Source organism: Lampetra fluviatilis, chromosome 7, assembly GCF_964198595.1.
Source record: "Lampetra fluviatilis chromosome 7, kcLamFluv1.1, whole genome shotgun sequence".
In the NCBI taxonomy this organism is placed as follows: domain Eukaryota; kingdom Metazoa; phylum Chordata; class Hyperoartia; order Petromyzontiformes; family Petromyzontidae; genus Lampetra; species Lampetra fluviatilis.
In genome coordinates this window covers 6560796-6586729 of record NC_136281.1, presented here as the reverse complement: position 1 = coordinate 6586729, position 25934 = coordinate 6560796, and the positions used below count along the sequence as shown (strand labels likewise).

General features: G+C 42.3%; 2 protein-coding genes across 2 annotated transcripts; both read right to left on the bottom strand.

Annotated features, from left to right (window-relative positions):
* Positions 1–377: 377 nt before the first annotated feature.
* On the bottom strand, positions 378–7720 carry PRORP (protein only RNase P catalytic subunit). Its single transcript, XM_078858301.1, has 8 exons — positions 7008–7720; positions 4054–4617; positions 3746–3793; positions 2768–2903; positions 2292–2399; positions 1667–1815; positions 1291–1486; positions 378–588 (listed from the first exon to the last, which is right to left on the bottom strand). Exons 1-8 carry the CDS (start codon positions 7427–7429, stop codon positions 418–420), a joined length of 1794 nt encoding a protein of 597 aa, XP_078714427.1. The 5' UTR covers positions 7430–7720; the 3' UTR covers positions 378–417.
* A 973-nt stretch (positions 7721–8693) lies between these two features.
* Positions 8694–24317, bottom strand: LOC144933495 (melanoma inhibitory activity protein 2-like). The gene is made up of 27 exons (XM_078858308.1): positions 24122–24317; positions 22949–23082; positions 22771–22857; positions 21406–22657; positions 20016–20173; positions 19453–19584; positions 19296–19317; positions 19105–19193; positions 18682–18759; positions 17358–17468; positions 16405–16476; positions 16088–16192; positions 15345–15467; positions 15057–15150; positions 14873–14928; positions 14352–14442; positions 13808–13946; positions 13348–13449; positions 13176–13236; positions 13031–13066; positions 12724–12791; positions 12440–12549; positions 11627–11731; positions 11009–11086; positions 10688–10764; positions 9766–10282; positions 8694–9527 (listed from the first exon to the last, which is right to left on the bottom strand). The coding sequence occupies exons 1-27, from the start codon at positions 24276–24278 to the stop codon at positions 9451–9453; spliced, it is 4131 nt and encodes a 1376-aa protein (XP_078714434.1). The 5' UTR covers positions 24279–24317; the 3' UTR covers positions 8694–9450.
* Between the last annotated feature and the right edge of the window lie 1617 nt (positions 24318–25934).

Genomic DNA, 25934 nt, shown 5'->3' with positions numbered 1-25934 from the left:
GATATATTTTTAATCCCTACTGAATGTCAGTTGCTGCAAATTAATATGCACAAAATAAAACGTTGTACCAACAGAACTATTGGTGCGTAACAATGTGTGGTGGTGGTGCTGTTGTTAACATAACCATTTCTGCAGAAGTCGTACGTTTCCACAAAGAAACCAAAAACCCACAAAAACTGTAAAATGTGTATATCTACAATTGTATAATTAAAAGTGAATGCTTTGCACACAATATGTACAGTTTAACATTTTCAACTTGACTGGGTATTATTTTGTATAAACAACTGCAAATACAGCATAATTATCAGTGCATGTAAAATAAAGGCTAAACGGTAAACCATGTCTAATTGCACACATTTTCCACAATTTTTTTTTCTATAAAATTATGAGCCAGTGAGGTGGTTTGAGGCTATTTTGTCATTCTGAGTCTTTAAGTAAGTTATTAAGTCGTCTTTGTGATTTTTGTTTGTGCATGCACACCCAGTTTCCAGGGACCTGAATGTGGGACCTCTCGATTCCATCCTTGTCGTATGGGATGTGCCAGCTCCCTGTCGTTGTCTGCAAAACCGTATCGAAAGACGGCACCGTCTGCAAACACATTGCATAATTAGCAAGCTTCATCTAAACGTTCAATAGTTCAACAGAGTTGCATTTCTATTGATTTTATTTTTGAATTTCTCTTGATTATATATAAAGTTTAATAAGGGATTGAGAATGTGCTTGAAGCGGTTTACCTCATGAAATGGTCATATATTAAAGTACAAAGAAAGAACACAAATATTGAGCAATACATAAAATGCTGCTATACAAAGAGAAGATGTGCACTATTATTAGAGAATGGCCAGAGTAGAAAGACACGAGTTAGAGACAAGGTAATCATATTCATACTCTTAGGTTTTTCGGTAAAGTCACGTAGGTAACTTTACCGAAAAACCTAAGAGTATGAATCCTTGCAGTCACGAAAGCTTCAAATCTAGAGTCAATCATATTACTGGATCTTCCGTAATCCGTGGGTCATTTCCAGTATGAATATCTAAATGAAAAGCATTAATAGGTTACCAGGACTATAAAGCATGTTGTATGAAAGCATGTTATGTTGTATAAATTCTGTCCTGTGCTTTTTGTTCAACCTTAAACCGTGCCTAATACTAACGTATACATTAAAGTTGGTTCATTTAGACAGCAGACATTTTAGGCCTTGCAGTTGGAAAAATACAGCCACCAATGGAAGAGTTGGCCTAAACAAACAGGCCAAGTGCCAACTGCTCATGCAGTGACAGTTTTAGGTACCTTAAAAATTATTTGTCCCTTGGGGATGTAGGTCTCCAACACCAGCTGGTGTCCACGCTGCCACTTGCGGAAGAGGTGGCGCATAATGGGCTCCGTGAGGCGCGCGCAGTGGTCGCGTAGCAGGTCACGCGTCACGAACCAACAGTGGTTTCCGGAGTGCAGGCACGCGTAGAGCAGGAAAGGATCGTCCTTGGAACTGCAAGCATTGTGTTGAACGGGTGGGGTGGATATGGAGAATTAAAGCCCTGCATAAAACTAAATGTGAATCACACTGTAGCTAATCAAATTGAATACCCATTCTCACGAGTTCAATTAATTAAAACAAGCCTGCATAGCTGACGGTGATGTAGCACGTAGAGGAATTGCGTTGCTTTACATGTTTTCCATGAAGAAGCAGTCTGCTTGCGTCCTCACGATATCCATGTGCTCACGAAGCCAGGAGTTAGAGTTTTTGAGCATGTGTCGCCGGCCCAGCACTAGCACCTGCTTCCCGTGTTCAGCCAGGTGAGACACCACATCCATGAGCTGCACGTCAGAAAAGCACCAGATGGGTAAAGATCAGTCATCCAGCCACTGACAACACCTCAACTCGGCATGTCATTGCCGATTTACCTTGGTTTCATTTCCCATTGTTAAGGTAATGTTCGTGAGTAATTGGTACAGTTATTGCATGTTAAATATCATGTGGCATGATTTAGAAGAGTAGACCCACATGAGGATGCATTTACCTTAAATCCCAAATTGTGAAAATTATATTGTAAATGTAAAACGGTAAGACTTGTATACATCCCTGCAACAATTTTTACCAGCTCTATGTAAAATAGTACATCTAAATGGGCTTTAAAGAAAATAAAGCACTGCAGTTTTCAACTTATTCTCGTACAATTAGAAGATTCATATCAGATTATTGCTACACCTACGGCAAACGCGTATAAAATATTACAGCAGCCAATAATAATTGAGAATAGAGCTTGTAATCCTTATGACAATGCAAGGCTTACGATCTGTGATTGAGCATATTTGCCACCGATGTAAGAGACGTTGAGGCTGTCCACCACCACGTCATAGGGACCGTTGCTGGCAATGTGCCGCTGAAAGCGCGCCAGCTCCTGGAAACGACAGTGGGAGCAACGATTTTCATGATCTACATGTTAACCTCAACGTGCCATTTAATTGAATTACACAACTAGTACAGTAAGGTTACAGAGCGGGCATTTATCTATAAGCCCCCTCTTGATTTAATGCATTATTACAATTTGTAGTCAACATTCGATTCAAGAATATTATTGTGTTTTGCCATATATGTTGCACCGCAAATGGCCGCAGGGTTTACGTGAATCAACTACGACGTACACCATCTATTCTGCATGCTGTATAATACATTTTTACGCACGTGATTCTACGCATGTATTGCATGACAGCAGTAGCAGCATCCTATCGCTCACTTGTGCCGGTGTGGAGCATGTGCGTTGCTCACAGCGGGTGTGGTCTTGCGGTAGATGTCATGTCCCTTGATGACGTCGTTCATGATGCATTCCTGTAACTCCTTGTACTCACCCTTCGTCAGATGGATCGACTCCAGTTTCTCACTGCAACTCGGACAGTGTTCTGCCCTGGCAACAGCACACACAACACAGCAGCTCTACCCAGCACACTCGCAAACTCTAGCACAAGGGTAGGCAACTTACATTACTGTGGGCTCGATACACCACCGCTACTTCATTTCATACTACTTCAAAATGGCCCACAAACGGTATTTAACTATCACTACATCTCGGTCGCACTGATCGGGTATTAGAGAGGGACATTTCAAATTGACATCTTTTTTAATTTAGCAGGCTCCGCATCTTCTGTCACTGCAATAGGCCTTTGAGTTATGTGTTAATGTGTAGCCCACCAAAGGAATTTGAAAGTCCGACTTGACCTTCACTGCAAAAGCAGCTGAGCACCACACTTCTTATGTTAGCACAGTACCAGATATAATCTCCAAAGATGTATGGTTTGTATTGCATGCATGTTGAATTGTCTAAATAATCATAATCATACACATCAATGTTATAAAAAAACATGATTATAAAAAATAAAACAAGTTTTACTTTCCTCAGGACTTTTTTCAGGATAGTCCTGCATTGGGAAATTTGGCCAATGCAAATATTTGCTCAAGTGGAAGGAAACTCAAAGTACCCAAAGAATACTCATGCATAGGAGGGGAATAACACTAAAAACTCCACACAAATGGCATAGCTTCAGTCCAGACAGACTCAAAACGTTGAATGTATCAGATTCCTGGACGATCATTGCCTGGACACCCCCCAACCTAACACCTGTAAAACCTGGTAAGCACCCGTGGTCTCCCATTCAATAATGGGGCTCAACATTACTAGCTTCCAAGATCTGATGAGAATGGGAAAATTTAGGTCGATTTGTTTTTATGGAAAGAGTTAAAACAACAAACTGTGGTAGGATGTGAATGTATCTTGCTTTCCATTTCTCCGTTTTAAAACTGAAAAACAAATAAAATTACATGTATTAATATTTTTATACATTCCATAAACATGTTTTTTTGATAACTCAAAATAATTAGGTGACATTACAGCATAAGCATTCCTCTGTAAACTTTTACAAATGATATCCAGCAGAGGTGTTGCTCATCCAAAAATTCCAGAATTACAATTACGACATTCAAAGTACCCCTTAGGTGCCTGCTCATTATCGATAAACATGCAGTTAACCAATGTGCACAACGCAAGCCATGCTGTGTACCTTTCAAACCAGCCGCCAATACTCCTGGCCAGCTTCTCGGAGGGAAAGGTTTGACTGTGCCGTAGGTACTGCAGAATTCCCTCCAGTTGATCCCGGTTGGTCTCGGCCAACTCTCCGCGCAGCTCAAAAAACGCCTGCAGCATCGAATCTTGTGGCAGGAGGTCCTTCTGCAGCATTTCTGCATAGAGCCGAAAAGCCAGCTCAACATCGCATCTGGCCAATGCCGCCTTTACAATGTCCGTGTAGTTCACCGCTGTAGGATGCAGGAGGCTGTTCATCTCCTCCAGCAAAGCCAAGCTTTCTCGCCAGCGCTCCGTCATGCACAGCCCGCGGATGGCGAAGGTATACGCCGTGTCCTCGAGGATGGAGTAACGATCACGCATGATCTTGTACACATCCAGAAACTCGGATACGTTCTGGTTGGCCACGCACAAGCGCAGGTACGGTAGCAGCATGCCGTAGGAAACGTCACCACTCTCCAGCGCCACGAAGTTAAGCAGCGACTTGGCAATGTCCAGGTCTCCGTGAGTCTCGATTAGTTTTTCAATTACTATGGACTCAAACCTGTGAAGTAACGCATAACATGCGGTGTTAGTCAACCTTGCATGGTGACCTTGTTTAAAGGGGGGACATTACAATCTCAGGATGGGGGGTGAGTGCATACAAGTGACTCTAAAGCAAACTTTCACAAATGTTAAAGGCAAAACAGGCTTCTCTCTAATCAACCCTGGTGTGACAGGGCCAGTGAAGAGTATACACTCACACACGCTGCGCTAAGGTGCAGTCAAAATATTTTAATGGAATATTAAAAATTGGAAAGTTAACTATATTGGTTATGCTATGGCTACACCAACACAAATTAATGTCTCAGTGGGTTAACGGAAGCTGACTGTTAACCCAGTGACTTGGATTCTCGTCCCGGCCACAACTAATGTCAGTGGTGATAAATCCTGGGCCTATATTCTTCACCAACTTTCACGATCATCATTTAAATAACCCTCTGCACCGACACATTTTGAAGGCTCTCATCAAGCAGTGAATTGACGAAGAGGTCCATATTTTTAAGGGAGACAGGTTTCGTTGTGGTTGTACGATCTAGATTAGTCATCAACAAGTTAATGTGGAACGTCCACGACTAGCTCAGGTGAGCCAACAGTTGTGAGTGGTGCAGTAGGTATTTGTTCGTTTGACTATGGGGCCGCCTTGACTTTTACTTTCCCCCCCCGACTATTCATTTAATGTGACACACTGCAGCATATTACCGACTATAATCACCCAGAAATGTCTGTCCGTCCCGCGCGTGACGTCTCTCCACATGAGGCCCACCCCCTTCATTCATATTCATGAGTAGGTGGATTTTTACACGAAAGCACAAGGTCGCGCACTCCACATGCTGCACCCCTCCCCACATTAATAATCATGAGCGGGTGACGTCACTCCACATGCCGCACCCCTCCACAATAACCATTCGCGGGTGACGTCACTCCACATGGGACGTCACTCCACATGGGACAACCCCCCCTCATTAATAATCATGAGCTGAACAATTTTTCTAATGAATATTTCAGATTTACTGCAATATACACCCATCCTTGGACGGGCAAAAAAGCTAGTACAGTCCCTACTATAATCACCCAGAAATGTCTGTCCTTAACGCTTGTGACGTCACTCCACATTGAGCAGCTCCCCTCATTAATATTCATGAGCAGGTGACGTCCTCCAAATGGACACCCCCCCCATTCGTATTACCTACTATAATGAGCCAAGAATGTCTGTGTACAACGCTCCTAACGACACTCCACGTCGACAAGCCCCCCTCATTAATAATCATGAACAGGTTACGTCCACCACATGGACCCCCACCTCATTAATCATCATGAGCATGTGACGTCACTCCACATCAAACAGCCCCTCATTAATAATCATTAACAAGTGACGTCATCCAAATGGACCCCCCCTATTCATAATAATTAGCGGGTGACGTCACTCCACATGGGGGGGGGGGAGAGGCGCCTCCTCCCCCCTCCTCGGCGTCAACTCACAAACTTCACTACAAAGGCAGAACCCTCACGTCATCACGTGATCTCCCTAACGCTGTTGAGACATCAAAGTAAAAAGGAAGTCATGATGAATATGGGATTATAACCTTTAAATGAAATATATTAACCTTTAAATGAAATATATCTGTGTCACCGCGGTCTTACAAATTGCACACAAATTGATGCAATGAATATCACGTCGCGGTCCGATTTTCGCTTGCAAGTTTCAGATTCACTGCAATACACCCGGCAAAAGGCTAGTCCTGTATATTTGTTAACAGTACACAGAGAGCGTGTTTCAGTGTCTCTCTGGGCTTTGCTATCATGCTAAAAAATAACACATGGGGTGGCATGTTTGTATGCATTTTTGGAGAATTATTTGGTGTTTAGTTTTTTTGGTAACATTTTTTGTAATAACAAAGAATACAATCCTACCATCAGGGTCATATCATGAACAATGTGGCTCATATGAACAAATCTCATGAAATAAGAAATGTCATAGATACATTTTGAAATCTCACATCACCCCGAGATAGAAAACCGACCTGAAAGGTGAATAACATAACGACTTCCAAGGTCCTTAAATTGCTTATCTGCACTTGCGACACGTGTATGCATCACCTGGAAAGTGCCCATCACATATCAAACCAAATGTATGAACCCTAAAAGTTTGGATGAGCCAAATTAAGTGACACACCAAATGCCAGTACAGGAATAGTTGTTTGTTCAGTCATGGATGACCAGACCGTGACCATCATCCCCCTACAACTTGAGAACCCACTCCAATCACGTGGAGAAGAAGCACTGACAAATATCAACGTTACCGGCGCTCAGTATTTCTGACATCTTCGTGATGAACCCCCTGGCCCACCGGGTCCCTCATCAGCCCAGCAACATTCCACAGGCAAGACCAACCTTGGGTTGTTGGCCTGTTTTTTCAGGGCTGCCCAATCCGCTGGGCTCAGAGGTTGGTCCGGTGCCTCTACCATAGACCTCTGGTATTGCTGCTTCTGCTGATCATTCTTCGTCCACTGTTGCTCTTCCTGCTGCCGTTGCTGCTGATATTTCTGCTGCTGCTGCTCACGTCCCCAAGGCCTCTGCGGCGAGACGTCGTTGGCATTGAACAACTGTCCCTTCTTCTCACTGGGCCTCACCACGTTCGTGAAGAACGACTGCTTGGCTTTGCCTGCCCGCGGCGGGGTGCAATTGCCCCTGGCCGGCACCACTGAGCCCCACGTGGAGGTGACGGCGGCGGCGGCAGCCACGTGGCCGCCCGGACCTCGGGGGAACAGCCGGCGTAGGGCACGGAGGGAGAGCCCCTGTGCGCGCCACGCCATGCCGTGGCGAGGAGAAACGGCGAGACGCAGCACGGAGATACCCAGAGCCTCGGGGAATCGAACATTCACCCCGGTCAATCGACGGGACGGTAGGGGCCGGGCGGGTCCGATCGCCGCCACCGGCAATGGAAACGCGTGGCGGCCCTTTGCAGGGGGAGACCGACGAGTTTGGGCGATGGCGAGAGAAAAGTGGTCACTTTAAAGTGGGGTTAATGAAGAGACGAGAGCTCTCATCCGAGTCGGTGCAGTGACAGCGGCAGCAGCAGCGAACACGTGGTGGACCGGTGGGTGGCGCCGAGATGCATTGTGGGGCTCTTAAAGGGACGCGGGACTTTTCGGGCTCTTAAAGAAACCCGTCACGTACGGGGTGGAGAGGGGGGTCTTAAAAGGATCAATGTTTATGGCCCTTATAAGCGTTCTACCTATTCTATTGGATGCTCTCAATCGAAAAAGTCCCTTCTCTGGTGCTCTGTAAGCAGCCCGGTGCTGTGTTGAGTTCTGAACGGATCTCTGCTCTGTTTAGACATTTGGCGGCGCTGTTGCAGAAGCAACCAACAAACTCAACAAGTTCGTCAAAAACAAACCTGTCAACCCATACGGTTTATCCGTATTCTTGTACAGGTAAATTGAGTTTTCACGTCCATACGGCGTACAGCCGTTTCAATACGGGCAAAAAAAAACGTGTTTCGTCTATTTGTTTTGTGTTTCTCTATTGTGATGGGGCTTTATAGGATGAACGTTGAGATTTATAAGGGCACGGGGTGACCAACCAATAAGGTCTGAATTGGTCTGTTAAAAAACAACCGGAATGAAAATACTGTTTCTGATCCTAAAGGAGTCTTACCCTAATTGGCGCTCTTAAGGAAAACCTATCCTGTTCTGCGTGTTTCAATCAGTCCACGAGTTTTTAATGTTATGTAACCAGGAAAGTTTCAGATATTTAAGACCTCCATGTCCAGGAGGATCCTACATTGGGATGTTTGGCCAATTCCATGACTGCTTGGCTTTATATAGGAGACCGAAGAACCCAAAGACATCCCACACATCTGAGGGCATAACATTCGAAGCTTCCCACAATTCTTAGTTGTGTAACAATCAGCCACTCTCAATTGTCTCGATTCGTGATAATGTAAGCTGTCTCGTGACTGCCTCGTTTATATTAACAATTACATAGAATTATAATGAATAAAATGTTACACATGTATAATGCGATAGACGTATCATAGATTTGAAGAAATAAAACAATGACGTTTCATGGCTAATGGTAAGTTTTTAATAGTTGCACTGCCATCTCCTGGCCACCTCCCAGCCCAGCGGATTTGGTAGTCTCCCATGTCTTCTTGAGCCACCAAACCTTGCCTCCAAAGCACAAATTTAGGGAGTGTGCCATTATACTTGACTCATAGTTTACCTTTTAGTACAATACAATATTGTATACAGTCTGTACATGAGCATGAACGGGCACTGTTTACACTGGCAAAAAGAAAATCGCTTTATTTAACAAATGTACTGTTTAAAACATTCCAATAACAGCAAAAGTAAAGGCATATATGCCTTAGCAGAAACACTCAAATGAAAATCAGCGCCAAAGCTGTACTCAGTACATCAACCTCAGGAAAATCTAAGCCACACGGGTCAGTTATTATTTAATAAAATTATGTAATTCAATCAACAGATTAAAGTAATGGACGTTAACCAAATTTTGAAGCAGTAAGACGACTGGAATGCACATTTTGACAGGCTTGGAATTGGCCATTCCTGCTCTATGAACTGCTAATAATTGACTGCATTATCAATTAAGCATTAATTACAAAACTAACAAATACAAAAACCATTAGACGCTATAACCAACACATTGAATAAGCACAAATTCATCTTATTAAACAAGGGATTAAAATATTCCAACAACGGAAAGTTCCTGATTTTTATTGACCTATGCAACATGTAACAGCAGGAAATTCGGCATCAGGAAAACAGCGTAATACTGTACTGTACATAAGCATGGGCAAGAGCCCAAATCATTAAGGTCTGCTGGAATCGCTCCCTGCTGATGAGACTGGATGAATATTTTCATCATCTCGAACTGATGATATTCCAACTGTCAAGAACGAAAACAGACATAGGACATTAAAATAAAACCTTGACAAAAACATTTGACACTTGTACTAACTTTGATGATATAGTAAATAGCATTCATTTAAAGTGATCAAATAAGATTAATAAGATCTGTAACTGTGTACATTCTGTAAATTATAGTAATAGATTACATAAACATTTAGAGAAAATATAGACCATATGAATCATGTAAAATAATGCTTTTTCTGCATTTTACTTGCCTTCATCAGGAGGGTGCAGGCCAGAGGGAATTTGTCCACTCTGTGGTGGTTCCAGATGTGTTGGAAGCCCATAAGGTCCTCTAGGAGGTGGTGGTCCATAAAGTCGAACAGGTGGACCGGAGCTGAAGAATGGCGGTGGGCCAAAGTGTCGAAGTGGCATCATGTTGTAAGGCCCTCTTGGTGGAGGTGGCCCTGCCATAGGATTCATCAGCGGTGGAAGTGAGGGATACATCTCCGCATGAGGAGGAAAATCTCTTGGTGGTACCCGTGCCAGATGAGGGGCGAAGGGGTGGAACATCGGTTGAGGTCGGTAATAATGGTGTGCTTCTCTGGACTGCAATACATCTGGGGGAGGAAACTGTGGCCTATGAAGGCCTAGTTCAAAGTGTTGACCCTGGCCTGGTCCATGGTTGTAATAGTCTCTTGGATGAAGCCCCCAGCGAAGCAAAGGTGAAGTGCGAGACGATAAGACTTCAGTAATTTCTTTTCCATCAACCTCATCATTTGTGACTTTGTCCTGAAAAAACATTCAGCCATCAAAATGGTTTCATCACCATTTTAATTTCATATTTTGCATGACATTGAAAACTAGAAAACTGTTATGGCATTCTAGCTGCAACTATCTACTACTAAAAGAACCAAATACACCATGTTTAATTTATTTCATGAATACAATTATCAAATCAAAACAATTTTCGTATAATTTGCACATTAATTCCAGACCTGATGATGACATCATCATCACTAAATCATAATGCAATGCAATTTAAACATAAATATCAAGATTTCATTTATTTAATATACACGTTTCTCAGACCACAGTTGCTGGCCTTTTTGGCATTTTGGGCATCTGCTCAGCTACTGTGATAAAAACACTTTTAAAAAACTACTGCCAATACAATAAAAATACTTAAAAACTTACCCGACAATCATTTCCATCATTGATTGAATGATAGTTATTCGATTCAGATTCTGGCAATTCATTTGCAGGTTCATAACCTAGGAAGAAAACTCACACTTAGAAACAAGCCTGTCTCAATGAATATCTATAATAAAAAAACTAACAAGGGATGACATTAAACAGATGATGCAGCAGCAAGTGCAATACACATTAACCTCAATATAACGACTACATTTAGCCAATTAAAGAATGTGCCAATTCATCCCATAAACGGTCAGGTTAACTTTAGTCAAACAGTATTGTTTTTTTCAATAACTCCTCTGCACAATAAGCTGTAATTACCTGGGTGAGGGGATGGAAATCGTTTGTCATAGTTCAACTGAGTCCTCTCAGGTCCATAGCCAGGTAAACCTCTATACCCTGTAAACGATGCATGCTGTATGTTAAATACTTCTTTGGAAACAATATTAACATGAACATATAATGCACAAATAAAGCCCTTTGTAAGTTCACTGCTGGATGAGGGCCTCCCGGTTATTTGACCATACTTTCACCATGCTCAGCCATGCATATTCATGAGGGTGCAGAGAGCATAAATGTTGAAGTATAGTACACACACAACAACGGATATTGCTACACTGCATTTTGCTGACATTTCCCTGCCAAAGCCTAACACATACCCATTCCAGCACCATCAAGGATCAACCCTGCTAAGCTTCCAACATCTGACAAGATATTGTACATTCCAGATTAGGTCACGGCCAACTGTAATGTTTTATTATAAAGCCATGATCGTCACGATACTGGCTCTATAATAAGGATGACCAGAGGTCTTAATAGAAATACGCAATTTTTGATACCTTTTTTAAATAAAACAATTAAACCATAAACATTGCAACGTCATCTATTTAGCGGTTGCAATAACAGGACGCTGGCACTTGCTCAGACAGCTGGCCTCACCCAGCGGGGCGGAGGGGGCACGGCGAGGTTCGTCCGTCAGGCGTGGCGGCGACGGGGGGATGCTCACAGGGGACACGGTGAACGGGGTTCCCACGAGCGAAGACCCTGCACGGCCCAACAGAAGCACAGAGCCACTTTTGATACTCTTTTGTGTTTATCACTTTGGTGAATAATACCATAGGACAACTCAATAGAGTGGCCATGTTAAAACAGGAGGCATGCAAAAATGCAGAGGGTTGGAGGGGTATGATACAGGCATTGTAAAACATTATTAAACAAATCTTACAATAATTGGTGTTTTTACCCTTTTATCTGGCAACAAAACTGACACCTTTTTTTACAAGGAGTCATGTTTGCATTGACCACAACACCTGCGGTCGGACCAATCAATTTCAAGGACAGTGCATTATCAGAGTTGAGTTTTTGGTTTGCATTCCGACCGCAGGTATTGTGGTCAATGCAAACATGACTCCTTGTAAAAAAAGGTGTCAGTTTTGTTGCCAGATAAAAGGGTAAAAAAAAACAATTATCATATTTTGCTACTGGCAAAGGAGGTTCCAATGGTGCAAATATTACAAGTTAAAGAGAATGGCTCGATACGATCTGCGTTTGTCTATTGTGCCTTCTAGGAGCAAAGGTCTGCGATTGCCATCACTTAATTGAATTACAAGAGTTTTGTTTAGCCTGAAGCAGCCCCCTCCAGCTGCCCACCCCACACCTCCACCCCCCGACGCTAGAGTGCTGCTTGCCTCAAAAATCACCACAAGTGTAAATAAAATGCAAAATAAACAGGATCAAAGCAGACAGACGCACCTCCTACTGCCAACCCCTGCGGTGTGGACGAGCTGCGCGGAACTCCGTGGTTCTGTGGTGGCATCTCTTGAGCTTCTGCCAAATCCATATTATATTCCAGTTCCACCATCCTTTAAAGATAAAGTTAGGCAGAAACTATGTTAGCTCACACATATACAAAGAAATTATCTAAGAAACCGAATGCTAGGGATTAACACTGTATGACAGCCATTATATCTGCATGTGATGCGTTGCAAAGAAGTGATATGACAAGTACTCATCAGGATGTGAATGGTTTCAATTACCTCTGCTTGAGATTGGCCACCTCTTGCCTGGATGCCTTCAAATCCCTCTCTACGGACCGAGTTTTCAGCTACAAAAATAAGCATGCATTGTATGTTAGAAAATTAAAATTATTCACCACTCCCCTTGCGAATACAGAGACTTAATGGTTTCTATTATCCAATTATTACCAATTTTCCATGAAGGCAACAATTTGCATTAATCTTTTTTAATAATATTAATTTCATTATTTTTATGACAGAAATTAAAAGCTGTAGCAGTGATAACATTTATGTACCCAAGGTGGCAACAATAGATAAAAAAACCTACCCAGTTTTCATAAGCTTTCTTTTCAAACTCAGCCATCTGTACATTAAAAAACATGAATTTCAGCACCATGAAAAACAACAAGGATCGTTATATTATTTCAATTATATCAAGACAGTGTTCAAAATAAAACACTTCATGTACATACCTGTTCCCGGAATCCACACTCAACCTTCTCTAGCTCCTCACGGAGCGTCTGAACTTGTTTCCTTTGAAGAAAAAAAAAAATTATCACAACGTGGAATCATTGAATTTTATGTCACTGGAAAGCAAAAGTACAGAAATGAGACATGTAAGATAAGGGTATATGTCAGTCCTACTTGTTAGTGCTGGCTTCTTCCATGGCCTGCTGGGCCCTCTCGTTCATATGTTCTGGAGAAGTCTCCAATAGATTGCGTGCCTGTTGCTCTACAAAGAGTTTCCTGTTGGCAAGATCAGATGCGGCAACCATAAACAGTCAGCCCACAACTACACCAGAATATATTGGAAATTGCAAATTCAAGTCAATAATGTTTTTGAGAAACTGGACAAAAGTTGACCAATTCAACATAAATATGTTCGAGCCAGCAAATATACTAATTGCATAAGCTTACAATATATACTTATAGAGAAACAAGCATTACTAAAGTGAAAAAAAAATATTAACATTATTTTTAGATACTGCTCACAACAAAAACCTTTAAAACTTCACAAGAATCGATTTTGTGATTAAAATTATACAAATATAGAGGTTGAAGCGACATTTAAAATCTATACGCATTATTATCATGTTATGCTTACTTCTGCAGAGTGCTTTCCTTTTCTTGATACATTTCTTTCACAATTTGTAGCTTCTTCCTGCAGAAGTCAAGTTCATTTTTCAAATGGCTGCTCTCCGAGAACAATTCTGTGTTCTTCTTCTCACGCTCTTGAATCACACCTGTGGGTGGAAAATGTGTTTAACATCAATATTTAGCACTATATATATTGTTATGCCATCCCAAATTCAATATTTTCCTACCCCACTTATGATAATCAAGATCCATCGCTGAGCTGATGTGAAAATTGCACTGGTGACTGCACAGAGATGGGCTGTGTTTGCAAAGTCCCTCCCACGGTATATGTGGCATTCATTTGGATGCTCAACAACTGTGTTTAGAGGCTGTGCTGTTCGTGAATTTGCTCGAAGGCAAATCCCCAATTATATGTTTTATCACTTTATAATGCAGTAAGTGCAGGGACAAGTGTGGAGAAGTTTAGTCAAGCAACCTCCACAACCCACATCGAGGAGTGGCTTTGTCATGTACAAAGTACAGTTAAGACAATTTAATACAAATCACTCTACCTTGCAATTTGTTATTTTCTTCAAGTTGATTAGAGTATCTAGTTTTTAAGTCTGCTATTTCCTCTTCGGTGACTTCAAGGGTTGCTTGGAGCTGCAACATATATTTTGATAGCAAATCATGAATACATCTTTAAAAATATATAAAAGTACAATATGACATCATACAACAATGTATTTCATGTAAAATATTTGTAATAGTTATGGCCTGGTAGTATTTAAATGTTTGAATTTGATATAAGTACAGTGTGAATAGGCATGTGGAGATGTATTCATTCAATTATTTTTATTTTAAAATATTATTATGCACACAATACATGCATTGAATCGTGCATAAGAAATTCTCATTTTAGATTTTTATGCAGCCATTAGAGGTGCTACATTTATTATTTAAATCAAATCGAAACTCCATCACATAATTAATCAAATCACGAGGAGTGCAAATTATTACACAGATAAATGTGAATGCAACGTCTTTGCTTTATTCATCAAGAGATTTTAATCATATTAAATATCCAAAATACCTTTTCCACATCCAGTAGATCACGCAGCTTTAGCTTTTGTACATGACTATGGGAGTCTGAAAAATAAAACAAATAGAACGACAATGTATATCAATGTTTTAGACCAAAACAGGAAGAACATTGGTTTCAAAGCCTTTACAGGTGTTTTGCAACAAAAAAAAATATTTAACGTCAATAGCCCGACCATTTAGTTCTCCATTCTCAACCAGTCTTCGCTCTCCCCCTTGTTCAGAAGGCAAAGTGAACTGCCTTATCTCATTCAGGAAGTTTGCCATCACCTGCAAGGACACCAGATAGTAAAGTACAATCAATCAACCCGAATATCTGTGCAACATCATAATCATCGTCTTAAATGCACAATCATATTTTTAATTCAAAATGTTTTAACAAATCTTCGTATTTAATACAGTTCATTCATGCAAAAAAATGGTTTCTTAATGTAAAAGTATTTATGAAGGATTATTGCCCACACCTCCAGTTCCTCTTCCTTGCAAGCCAGTGTTGCCATCATCTCCTCCTTGTACCGTCTTTTTTGCTCCAATTGTTCTTGCAGCTCCGAAGACTGCACCATACAGTTTTCTGTTTCTCTGTCAGTCTGCCATCAAAGAAACAAGCCAAGGAGAACTCTCAAAAGTAGCTTGTAGCAATGACCACCTCACGTAAAATCAACATTGAACTTCCGACCTTGCTGGAACAGTGTTTATATCGATACGTAACTCTGGAATGATATCCATGATGTGGTACACCCACAGAGATATATAGCATAACCGTAACACATTCCTGCGGAGGGAGCTGGTAGGAACGTTGGGTTGCTCGGTCAATGGCCAGGGTCAACGGCAGCGTGGTGTATTCCGCATATATGGCCGAGTGAGGGCGGGCACAAGCCGGCGTGAATAGGTTAAACGTTGAGTTTTATAAGGGCACCACGGGGTGACCAGCCCCTCCCCACCCAGCCCCACCCCTCCCACCCCCCACCCAGCCCCACCCTCCCCACCTAGCCCCTCCCCACCCTCCCCACCCAGCCCCTTCCCACCCTCCCCACCCAGCCCCTCCCCACCCTTCCCAACCAGCCCCACCCTCCCCTCCCCACCCAACCCCTCCCTCCCCACCCAGCCCCACCCTGCATGACAGACAGACGGACACAATAATCCCCTGTGGGCTGGTGTAACCAGGAGGTTCCTACCAGTATAAACCGACGTAGTATTATATGTATACCTGAGCAGTACTGTCCCTGAGCTGTTGATGTGTCCTCTGCATAGCCTGGAGTTCAGTCTGTAACTTCTTTTCAGCAGCATGGCTTGCGTCCACCTTTGGCATGAGCTGTTGGGGTAATCAAATGTCATCCCCATCCAGTGTCAATACTTAGAATTTAGGGTGAATTGAACATCGCCTACATTTATTCTTTATTATCTGCAACGAATGTATGTGGTGATGTGGTGACTTGTCCTATTTCAATTAAAAAAACTGTTCCTGTACAAAGGAAAGTGTGATACTTTATGTCCTTTGCATTATTCTAGTAAAACATGCCCTACCTGCTTCATTTGAGCCTCCAGCAATGCCTTAGTGGTCTCCAGCATCTCCATGTTCTGCTTCATCTCATACAACTGAACACACATTATAAAGTATTATTAAGCAAGGATACATTCAAGTAACTAAACTCAACACAGCAATGTCAAATTAAAAAACAAATTCCAGTTAGTCTAATTTGACATGCATGGTAAGGCTATGTAATCGCTACGCAGCCCTCAAGTATTTTTTGTTGTAAAATGTGCACTAATACCAGTCTGTGATTCAGTCTGTACATGATATCATCATGGCTTAATATTAAAACGAATTTAGTCATGGTCATATGAACCTTATTGCGGGACCCTGTGGTCCCATAAGCCCCTTGCTCTCGCATAAACTGCGCTGCGACGTCATTGTATGTCTGTTGTAGGCGAACGATACAGCAATCTATTCCTCTCGACCAGCTCTACACGGTGCACTCATCAAACTTTCAAAGTTTTGTTTATGACTACGGCTGAGCTTGGGCGACATGACAACAGAATGATCCGCATCAGGTGGGTCGCAGCATTTATGTGTGCGGTGGGACAGAGTCGTCAACATTTTTTAAAATTAATTACGATTTTGACTTCCGTTTATTCGGGACGCCGGGGTCCCACCATAAGGTTCATATGCTGTAAGGAATCTATTCTTTAAAGTGTATAATTTTGTTTTGTTTGCAAACCCGATCAAGATGTCATCAAGGCTAAAGCCAATAATGCCACCACCCCCTCCCCAATGTTTTCTACCCTCTACCAGATCCAACAGCTGCTACACAGAAGACATGCAACCTCAAAACTCTGCTCTAACAGTATCCCACCATCTGGCCTTAGGTCTTTCCCTTGGTCACCAGAATTGAAAGACCATTCCAATTCAAATTACAATACAATCAATGTTCCTCTTCATCTTCCTGTAATCCACTGCTGATGCCCTGTGAACTCACCTTCTCCTTATGATATTCTCCTTCTTGTCTTACTGCTGCAAGGTCTTCCATAAGAGCCTCACTAGCTTGTGCTAGTTGGAGCAGTTCTTGTTCTATTCTTCTACAGACGGCCTACATTTTTTTTACAAAAAAATACATGAGGATTAGAGGTTCAAATTGTATCACAAATGGAAGCATCCAGCTAACTGGCCTTGTCACCCCAGGCAGCGCCAGATAGAGATGGGTACATGCCTCTTTGCACCGCTGGCATGGAACTGCTGCAGCTGCAATTGACCTGCTCATGCAAGTCAAGTAAAATAGTAGTTTTGTATTACCACCCATGTACATGTAATCACACAAAATAAGCAATCACCCCAACCGTGAGGAAGGAACCATCTGAAGATCCAATCGAAACCATCACCTTGCCATACATAGCAGGGGTAACCAAAAATATTTTCTAAATCATGAACAAACACAAGATCCAGGTCCGATTTAACACAGTACATAAAATTCGTGATCTGATCCCATCTGTGAAGGACAAGATTCCTGACATGCAATATCCCGGTGTCGACAAACTAAGCTGTGTCTGCGGCAGCAGTTACATTGGGGAAACTAAGCGACATGTCTCGGACCGTGTTCGTGAACATAAGGCAGATTTTAAACACGGTCGGACCAATGTTTCTGCCGTAGCTGATCATTATTTTAATGCGGCTGGCTTACACGAAATAGATTTCTCTAAAACGATGGTACTTTGTAAGCCTACTAGCTATCAACAAAGATTCGTTCATGATGCCATCCACATATATAGACACAGACACAATTTCAACCGAGAAGACGGTTATAAACTCAGCAATCATTGGAAAGATGTCATCAACCACTTTCGGTCATGACTTGATTTGTAATTTATTGCCAACCTCCACCATCAGCAGTGCGGATGTGTGGAGCGAGGTGCAATGCCCCCCATCTCTACCCCCTCTCTCTCCCCCTTTGTCTTCTCCTGCATTAGCATTGGCTGCCCCACCCATGCTGCTGACACACTTGGACTGCGCCGCTCGCTGCTCAGCACTAGCTCGTCCATTCATGCTGCCCCGCAGCACTTGTCCCCACTTCTTCTGACACTTGGGCTACGCCCATTTCAAGCCGTTATAAACAGTTGCAGTTGGAGGCTTGCCCCCCCTTTTCTCTCCGCCTGATGACAACTGCTTGTGTTGCGATCAAAACGTCGTGAGTTTTTGTTTTTTTCTTGTTTTCCATCTACGAGACTTTACCGAAAGAACCAAAGAATATGAATTCCTGCAGTCACGAAAGTTTTAAATGCAAATTTAAGCTTATTTTATTTACCAACCTTAAGAGCGACACTGTCGTCATTGCTGTTCTCAAGCTTTCCCTTAGTTTCCTCCATTGTTGTCTCCACCTCCACCAACTACACAAGACGAATACATGTATTTAGTCAATAACACCATCTCTATATCGGCATTGATGCAGCATTCGTAGGTAATGCATAAACAAACGTTAACTAATTCCAAGTGTGAAGAATTTGCAATCCATTTACAATGTTTCTTTTAGGTCAAAATATAGGCAGGGCACAGTTTTCTGTGTTCTAAAGGGGATAACTTTTTTTATATATATACACGATTCTAAAATGATTAATCTTGTGCAATGAAATTGTACAGCGATATAAAAATTACAAGCCATACAATTATGCAATAACAGTATTCAAATTATTGTACATGCTGCTATGTCTCTCTAAGATAAGCGTAAGAAATACCTTCACTTTAGTGTCCACAACCTGACATATGAGCATGTTTTTTTCATTGATGATATTTTTTACTTGGACAACAAGTTCTGCTTCTCTTTCTGGATGAGAAATACAAAAAGTTAATAAAATTAATCACCATATCCTTTCAATAAAATGTCGTGGAAAGATTGATGTACACATCATAGCACTGATGTACTTACTAAGATAACTTCTGTTTCGTACCTGAACAGAAATACACACACAGGAACAAGGTCAGTGTTTTGTAAAACAGTGAACCTATGGCCGACAGATATACAATCCTGAAATATGTCGTTATTTTCACGTGTGATATGTTGGGGGTGCTAATGTTACACTTACGACAAGACAAATCCTGCAGAAGAATACCATGCAAAGGATGAAAGCAAAAAGTATCAGCAAGACAGACACATCCAAAGGAAGCCCATAGTAGTTCACAATGGATTGTGACAGTTCAGGTTTCCAGGACGTAATCTGGAACACATAAGGCATTTATGTTAATCAGCGAATTAACTTACCCAGTAACATTAAATTCAAATATAAGCAGAACTCCGTTCTGTTACTTCACATATGGATAAACATATGTTTTCGTTCACTGGCCTATTGCCTTTCAAGATCAATATTATCCAGTTGCAGTTGTCCAAAGCAAGAAAATTCTGGACCAGTTTCAACCTTCAGCAAAGTCAGGCTCTTTAAACAAATGTCAGATGTTATGGGGAAAGCACTTAATCAAAACGATGGGGACCTGTTCTATACAAACTTACAATTACTTTGTAGAAAGTTATATTTCAAAAGTATTCGATAGTAAAAACAAATACTTTAATGCTGGAATAATATGTATATATTATGTACATTACTTAAATTCGAATGCATCTCAAGACAACTATGACCTCTGTTTTACTTACAGCCATGACGAATGGTTGGAGAGCTGGGTGTAGAGCGGCAGTAATTTTTAAAATAAAGCCGTCAAACTTTTGAATCATCTCTGGAACATAAGCAGCAGCAGCAACACCAGACTTTTGGGAACCTGTCTTCTTCACATCTTTTGTCAAAAATGGAACTCCTACAGATGAAATAAAATATAAAATGTCAATATTGGCCATTTTATAATGTATATTGTTTAAATCTTGACTTAAAGCTTTCGTGACTGCAGGAATTCATATTCTTGGGGCTTTCGGTAAAGTCAGGTAAATAGGTTCAAAGAAAATAACAAAAAATAACAAAAACTACGTTTCGATCGCAACACAAGCAATCGTCATCAGGAGAAAAAATAGCGGGAAAGCTGCTGAGGCAGGATGTTTTAAAGGTTTGAAATGGGTGTAGCCCAAGGGTCATAAGTGAAGTGGGCAGGGCTAGTGATGTTAAAATGATAAATTTGCATGTCAATGTAAGATCGCAGAGCTACCGCCACATCGAGGAAAACGAGCAACGGTGGCTGTGTTTGTGGCACATTTAACCTGTTAATGTAAAAACATTTAACCTGTTAATGTAAAACCAGAGAGTCGAAAATAACTACTAACATCGGAAGGTAGGATGGAAACATCACAGCCAGTTATGACTTAAACTGGTTAATAACGTCCTTCCAATGATTGCTCAGACACAATTTCAACTGAGAAGATGGGTACAAACTGAGCTCTGCGATCCTACATTGACATGCTAATCTCTCACAATACAATGGCCACCTCCGCAGCTTCGTCGTCGTGGAGGTAGCTCTCCGATCTTACATTGACATGCAAATTTCTCACTTTAACATCACTAGTCCCGCCCACTTCGCTTATGACCCTTGGGCTACACCCATTTTAAACCTTTAAAACATCCTGCCTCAGCAGCTTTCCTGCTATTTTTTCTCCAGATAACGATTGCTTGTGTTGCGATCGAAACGTCGTAGTTTTTTGTTATTTTCTTTGAACCTATCTACCTGACTTTACCGAAAGACTAAAAAATATGTATATTTTTTATACACAACCTACTGGAAATAAACGTTACTTAATTCAGTCAATAAACATGAACATTAACCACATTTACCTTGACAAAAAACACAATGCATGGATCACTATGAATGTTAAATGACCAGTAAAAGAATATTAGAGATGCTAATCTAAAAAAAAAGTTCAAACATATTGTTTTATGATTTAGGGAACATTATTACTAAATGTAATACAATAACTGCACTGTTTTAGGGACCAATTTTGGAAAAACTTTTTTTTAAGCTAATTTCATAATCCTCCTGTAAATATATTACATTACTCTTTCTACATAGAATAAAAGTCAACAAATATAAAGCGTGCATACAACCTGCACTGGGTGTAGGTCTGCTTGGACTTTCGCCTTCATGATGAAAATTCTCTGGTTCTATAACATCTTTTGAGTATTTTTGTCTTAGGCTGGATATGATCTCTTGTACATCACTAAAAAAAGTAAAGTTGTCTTTGTGAATATCTTCTTCGGGATTTAACGGGATTTGCCGCGTACGTGCATCCACCACTTTTTTAAACCACCACAGAATATGAGGCCTGAACTCATTGACAACTGAGTCCAACAGTTCATCACGCTGCACATCATGGGCCAGTGCATTCTCCATGTGCTGAAGCTTCTCGTCCATTCTCCACAGGCTGGTTTCTAAAGCGATCACACCTTCCTCTCCGAATATTTCCGTGAGTTGAGAAAGCATCTCTTCTCTTAAGTAAGTCTTGAGAATAGCAAGGTCTCTGTTCTGTTCCATATAATGAGGCGCTGAAAGGTTTAACGTAGTCAATAATGAATTTACATAAAATGAGGGCCCCTCAATGTCATTCTCACTTTCTAATGTTGATGACACATATGAGTCATGTTGCTTGTAAACATTATCAGTATTTTCCAAATCATTGTTTTCAGTTTCAATCTCATTCCCTGTTGTTGTGCCATGTGATCGTTCCTCTTCTGCATCTTTGTTTTCAGTCTCTATCAAATTAATTTGTTTTGGTAAATTAGACCCCATGACTTGTTCATATGTAATGTGCTTTTTGGTAGTTACTCCCTCTTTATTGTTTTCCATTACTTCTGAGTCATCCAGTATTTCCAAGTTATTCTTTTCTATCACGACTTTCACAGTATCACCTTCTCTTGGTAATGGCTTTTCTTTTTCCAAAACAAAGTCATGCACATCTTCAGCATCGATGGGGTGTTTGATGTCTGGCATAATGCTATTTTTGTATCGTACAACAATGTCCTCACTTTCTCCACCCTCAACTTCAGTGTGGGCTGCCACTTTTGAATCTCCAGGTTCATTGTAAATTGTAGAATTCTTATCAAGGGGTACACTGAAATGTTCACCACCATTGTTTGAGGATGTCAGGTCTTTCGCTTTATAATTTGAAAAATCAGGTCCCGTTTTATCATTGCTCTCCTCATTTGATGATGCTATTTGAACGTCACGTGGTGTGTGCTCACTGTCATCTTTCAAATCAATGGCCAGTGAATCCTCATTAAGATTTGGAGTTTTGGTATCAGGGTATTCGGCTGATTCAGAAATAACATCTTCTTCTTTGGAGCAAGAAAAATCGGTGTCCTGTAAATATAAAACAGAAAATAACATCTATATTTTTGACGGGAACCCTTCCAAAATGCAGTAATGTAAATGTAATGTGTATTGTTGTTTATTATTTTAATGTAAAATGTTACCATAGTTGGAAGCGTAACTTCAGTTGTAGAATAGTTATTTTGGACTTCGACAACATCTTTAGGAAAATAGCCCAATTTATTGCCAACCTACAGAGGAAAGAAAAAAGTCTTAAGTCAGACCAAAATTAGATGTATGTTTTTTTTTGTAATGGCCATACATCATAAAACTATTACCTACCATTCCCAGCCATAGGTCCTCCCGCTGTCCTGCCAGCCGGTAATAAACATAGACATCATCATCCTTTGAAAAGGAAACAAATCGGCAGTCTTGAGCCTCATAGTCACGTATAGCCTTCACATGGTACATCACATCTGGCAATGATAAAAGAACACATCACGGTCAAATGTGGCAACCAATCATATACGTATTGTATACACACATCTGCATTTCACACTAACCCATCTGTTTTTTTTTTGTTCTAAAGCAAATGGGTACATAGTACTTAGCCATCAGGATACATTCTCAATTCCCGTGTTTAACAAAAGTCGTTGCTTTCAGTGTGTGACCCTACAGCCAGTGCCAGACCTTATCGCCAGTGCTACCAGTGTGATCCTACAGTTAGTGCTGCCAGTATGTCACCCTATAGCCAGTGTTAGACTCTAAAGCCAGTACTGCCAGTCTGTGACCCTATATCCAGTGCCACCAGTGTCTCTGACTCTATAGCCATTGTATAATCCTGTCGCTCTGAACCTAGAGTCAGTGTTGCAAGTATGTAGCCATATAGTCAGTGTCTGACCTTATAGCCAGCGCCTGTAGTATCAAACCATGTAGCCAGTGCTGCCAAAGTGTGACCCTATAGCCAGTGTGTGCCCCTATAGCCAGTGTGTGACCCTATAGCCAGTGTGTGACCCTACAGCCAGTGTGTGACCCTATAGCCAGTGTGTGACCCTATAGCCAGTGTGTGACCCTATAGCTAGTGTGACCCTATAGCCAGTGTGTGCCCCTATAGCCAGTGTGACCCTATAGCCAGTGTGACCCTATAGCCAATGTGCCCCTATAGCCAGTGTGACCCTATAGTCAGTGTGACCCTATAGCCAGTGTGCCCCTATAGCCAGTGTGACCCTATAGCCAGTGTGTGCCCCTATAGCCAGTGTGTGACCCTACAGCCAGTGTGTGCCCCTATAGCCAGTGTGTGCTCCTATAGCCAGTGTGACCCTATAGCCAGTGTGTGACCCTTTAGCCAATGTGTGACCCTATAGCCAGTGTGTGACCCTATAGCCAGTGTGTGCCCGTACAGCCAATGTGTGACCCTACAGCCAGTGTGTGACCCTATAGTGTGACCGTATAAACATCGCCATCAACGCAGCACGGCAGAGCGAGCCGCGCGGGGCTGTCAGCTGCCGCACTGACCCCGGCACTCCGCGTCGGCGCATATCTTCTGGTCGGAGAGCGGCTCGCGGTCCACGGCCGAGCTCTGGCACGGGGAGAGCAGCGGCAGCAGCAGCAGCAGCAGCGGAGGCAGCAGCAGAAGGATGAGGCCCGTGCGGGCAGGCAGCCGGCTCGCCATCACGTGCGTGACGTCATCGGGACGACCCCCTCCGCGTGACGTCATCGGGACGGAATCGCTCCGCGTGACGTCATCTGAAACTGTCCGTCCGTGTGACGTCATCGAGACGGAGCCTTTACGTGTGAGGTCACCGCAACGGCCCTTGAGTGACGTCATCGGTACCGAGACTTTACGTGACGTCTCCGAAACGGACGCTCCAGTGAACGTCATCGGGACGGAATCGCTCCGCGTGACGGCATCTGAAACTTCCCTTCCGTGTGACGTCATCGAGACGGAGCATTTACGTGTGAGGTCACCGCAACAGCCCTTCTGAGTGACGTAATCGGTATTGAGGGTTTTTACATGACGTCACCGGCACGGCCGCTTCGAGTGACGTCACCCGCACGCCGCCTGGTCTCGCGTCGCCCCCTGCAGGAGAAGGTGCCGAGCAACGACTCCCTCCAGCATGGCTCCGTCTTTAACACGGAGCTCGGCAGAGGTGGGACAAAGTCATTGTTATGCAAGTCCAAGTCGAGTCGCAAGTCATCAAATTCATGACTCGAGTCTGACTCGAGTCCAAGTCACATGACTCGAGTCCACATCTCTATAGGTGGGACAAAGTCATTGTTATGCAAGTCCAAGTCGAGTCGCAAGTCATCAAATTCATGACTCGAGTCTGACTCGAGTCCAAGTCACATGACTCGAGTCCACATCTCTATAGGTGGGACAAAGTCATTGTTATGCAAGTCCAAGTCGAGTCGCAAGTCATCAAATTCATGACTCGAGTCTGACTCGAGTCCAAGTCACATGACTCGAGTCCACACCTCTGGAGCTCGGAGTCGTGTCGGAGTCGTAGGAGGGAGGAGGCTTTCGCGAGCAATATTGTCCATAAGAGAGTTTTTGGGTTAGATCGCGTAAATAAAAGTGTGTCGTTAAACCCGCCACCACCCGACACACTGCCAATTAGTAATTGTTTTGGCACGTAAATAAAGCATGACAATTCGTTACTCGTACAGCACAAACAATTACAATTGGAGTCCAATTCGATATTAGTCAGTGGTTATAGGGTCACAGTTCGAGTACAATTGGAGTATTGTAAATGTTGTGGGTTTACTCTCCTAAATACCGGTGTGATGTGCTGGTAACGAATTGGCACGTTTTGTTGACGTGACAAACATCACTAAGGAGCCGTCCATAAATGACGTCACGCGATTTTGGACGATTTTTGACCCCCCCCCCCCTTCGTCACACGGCATCACAAAAAGTCAGACCCCCCCCCCTCAAATATGACGTTACAAAGCTCTGCCCCCCCCCCCCCAAATATAAAACATGCTTCAAATCGCTTTAAACTATTGTCATTGTAGTGCGTATTTAATGTTGCGCTGCACTGATGTTGTAGGAGAAAACATATATTAAAAAGTGTATTTAATTAAGTAGAACGTGTTGTCTATATTTATTTAAAGTTGCTCATTCTGATGTGACGTCACATTTCTCAACCCCCCCCCCCATCGTCACAAATGTCTGACCCCCCCCCCCAATCAGGTGCGTGACGTCATTTATGGACGGCCCCTAACTGGCAGTGTTGGGTGCTGGTGGGTTTAACGACACATTTATATTTACGCGATCTAACCGAAAAAAACCGCTCTATTATCGCTCCCTCTTTGTTGAACTTCGGTG

What these genes read in the sequence shown, in the direction of transcription:
- PRORP (XM_078858301.1), bottom strand. Translation starts at nt 7,429, where the DNA reads ATGGCGTGGCGCGCACAGGGGCTCTCCCTCCGTGCCCTACGCCGGCTG. An exon ending in AAACAGGCCAACAACCCAAG is followed by an intron (nt 4,618 to 7,007) that starts GTTGGTCTTGCC and finishes GTTACTTCACAG; the next exon opens with GTTTGAGTCCATAGTAATTG. An exon ending in TGCTTCTTCATGGAAAACAT is followed by an intron (nt 1,487 to 1,666) that starts GTAAAGCAACGC and finishes CAATGCTTGCAG; the next exon opens with TTCCAAGGACGATCCTTTCC.
- LOC144933495 (XM_078858308.1), bottom strand. Translation starts at nt 24,278, where the DNA reads ATGGCGAGCCGGCTGCCTGCCCGCACGGGCCTCATCCTTCTGCTGCTG. An exon ending in TTGTGGACACTAAAGTGAAG is followed by an intron (nt 18,760 to 19,104) that starts GTATTTCTTACG and finishes CGTCTTGTGTAG; the next exon opens with TTGGTGGAGGTGGAGACAAC. An exon ending in GCAGGGGTTGGCAGTAGGAG is followed by an intron (nt 11,732 to 12,439) that starts GTGCGTCTGTCT and finishes TGGGCCGTGCAG; the next exon opens with GGTCTTCGCTCGTGGGAACC.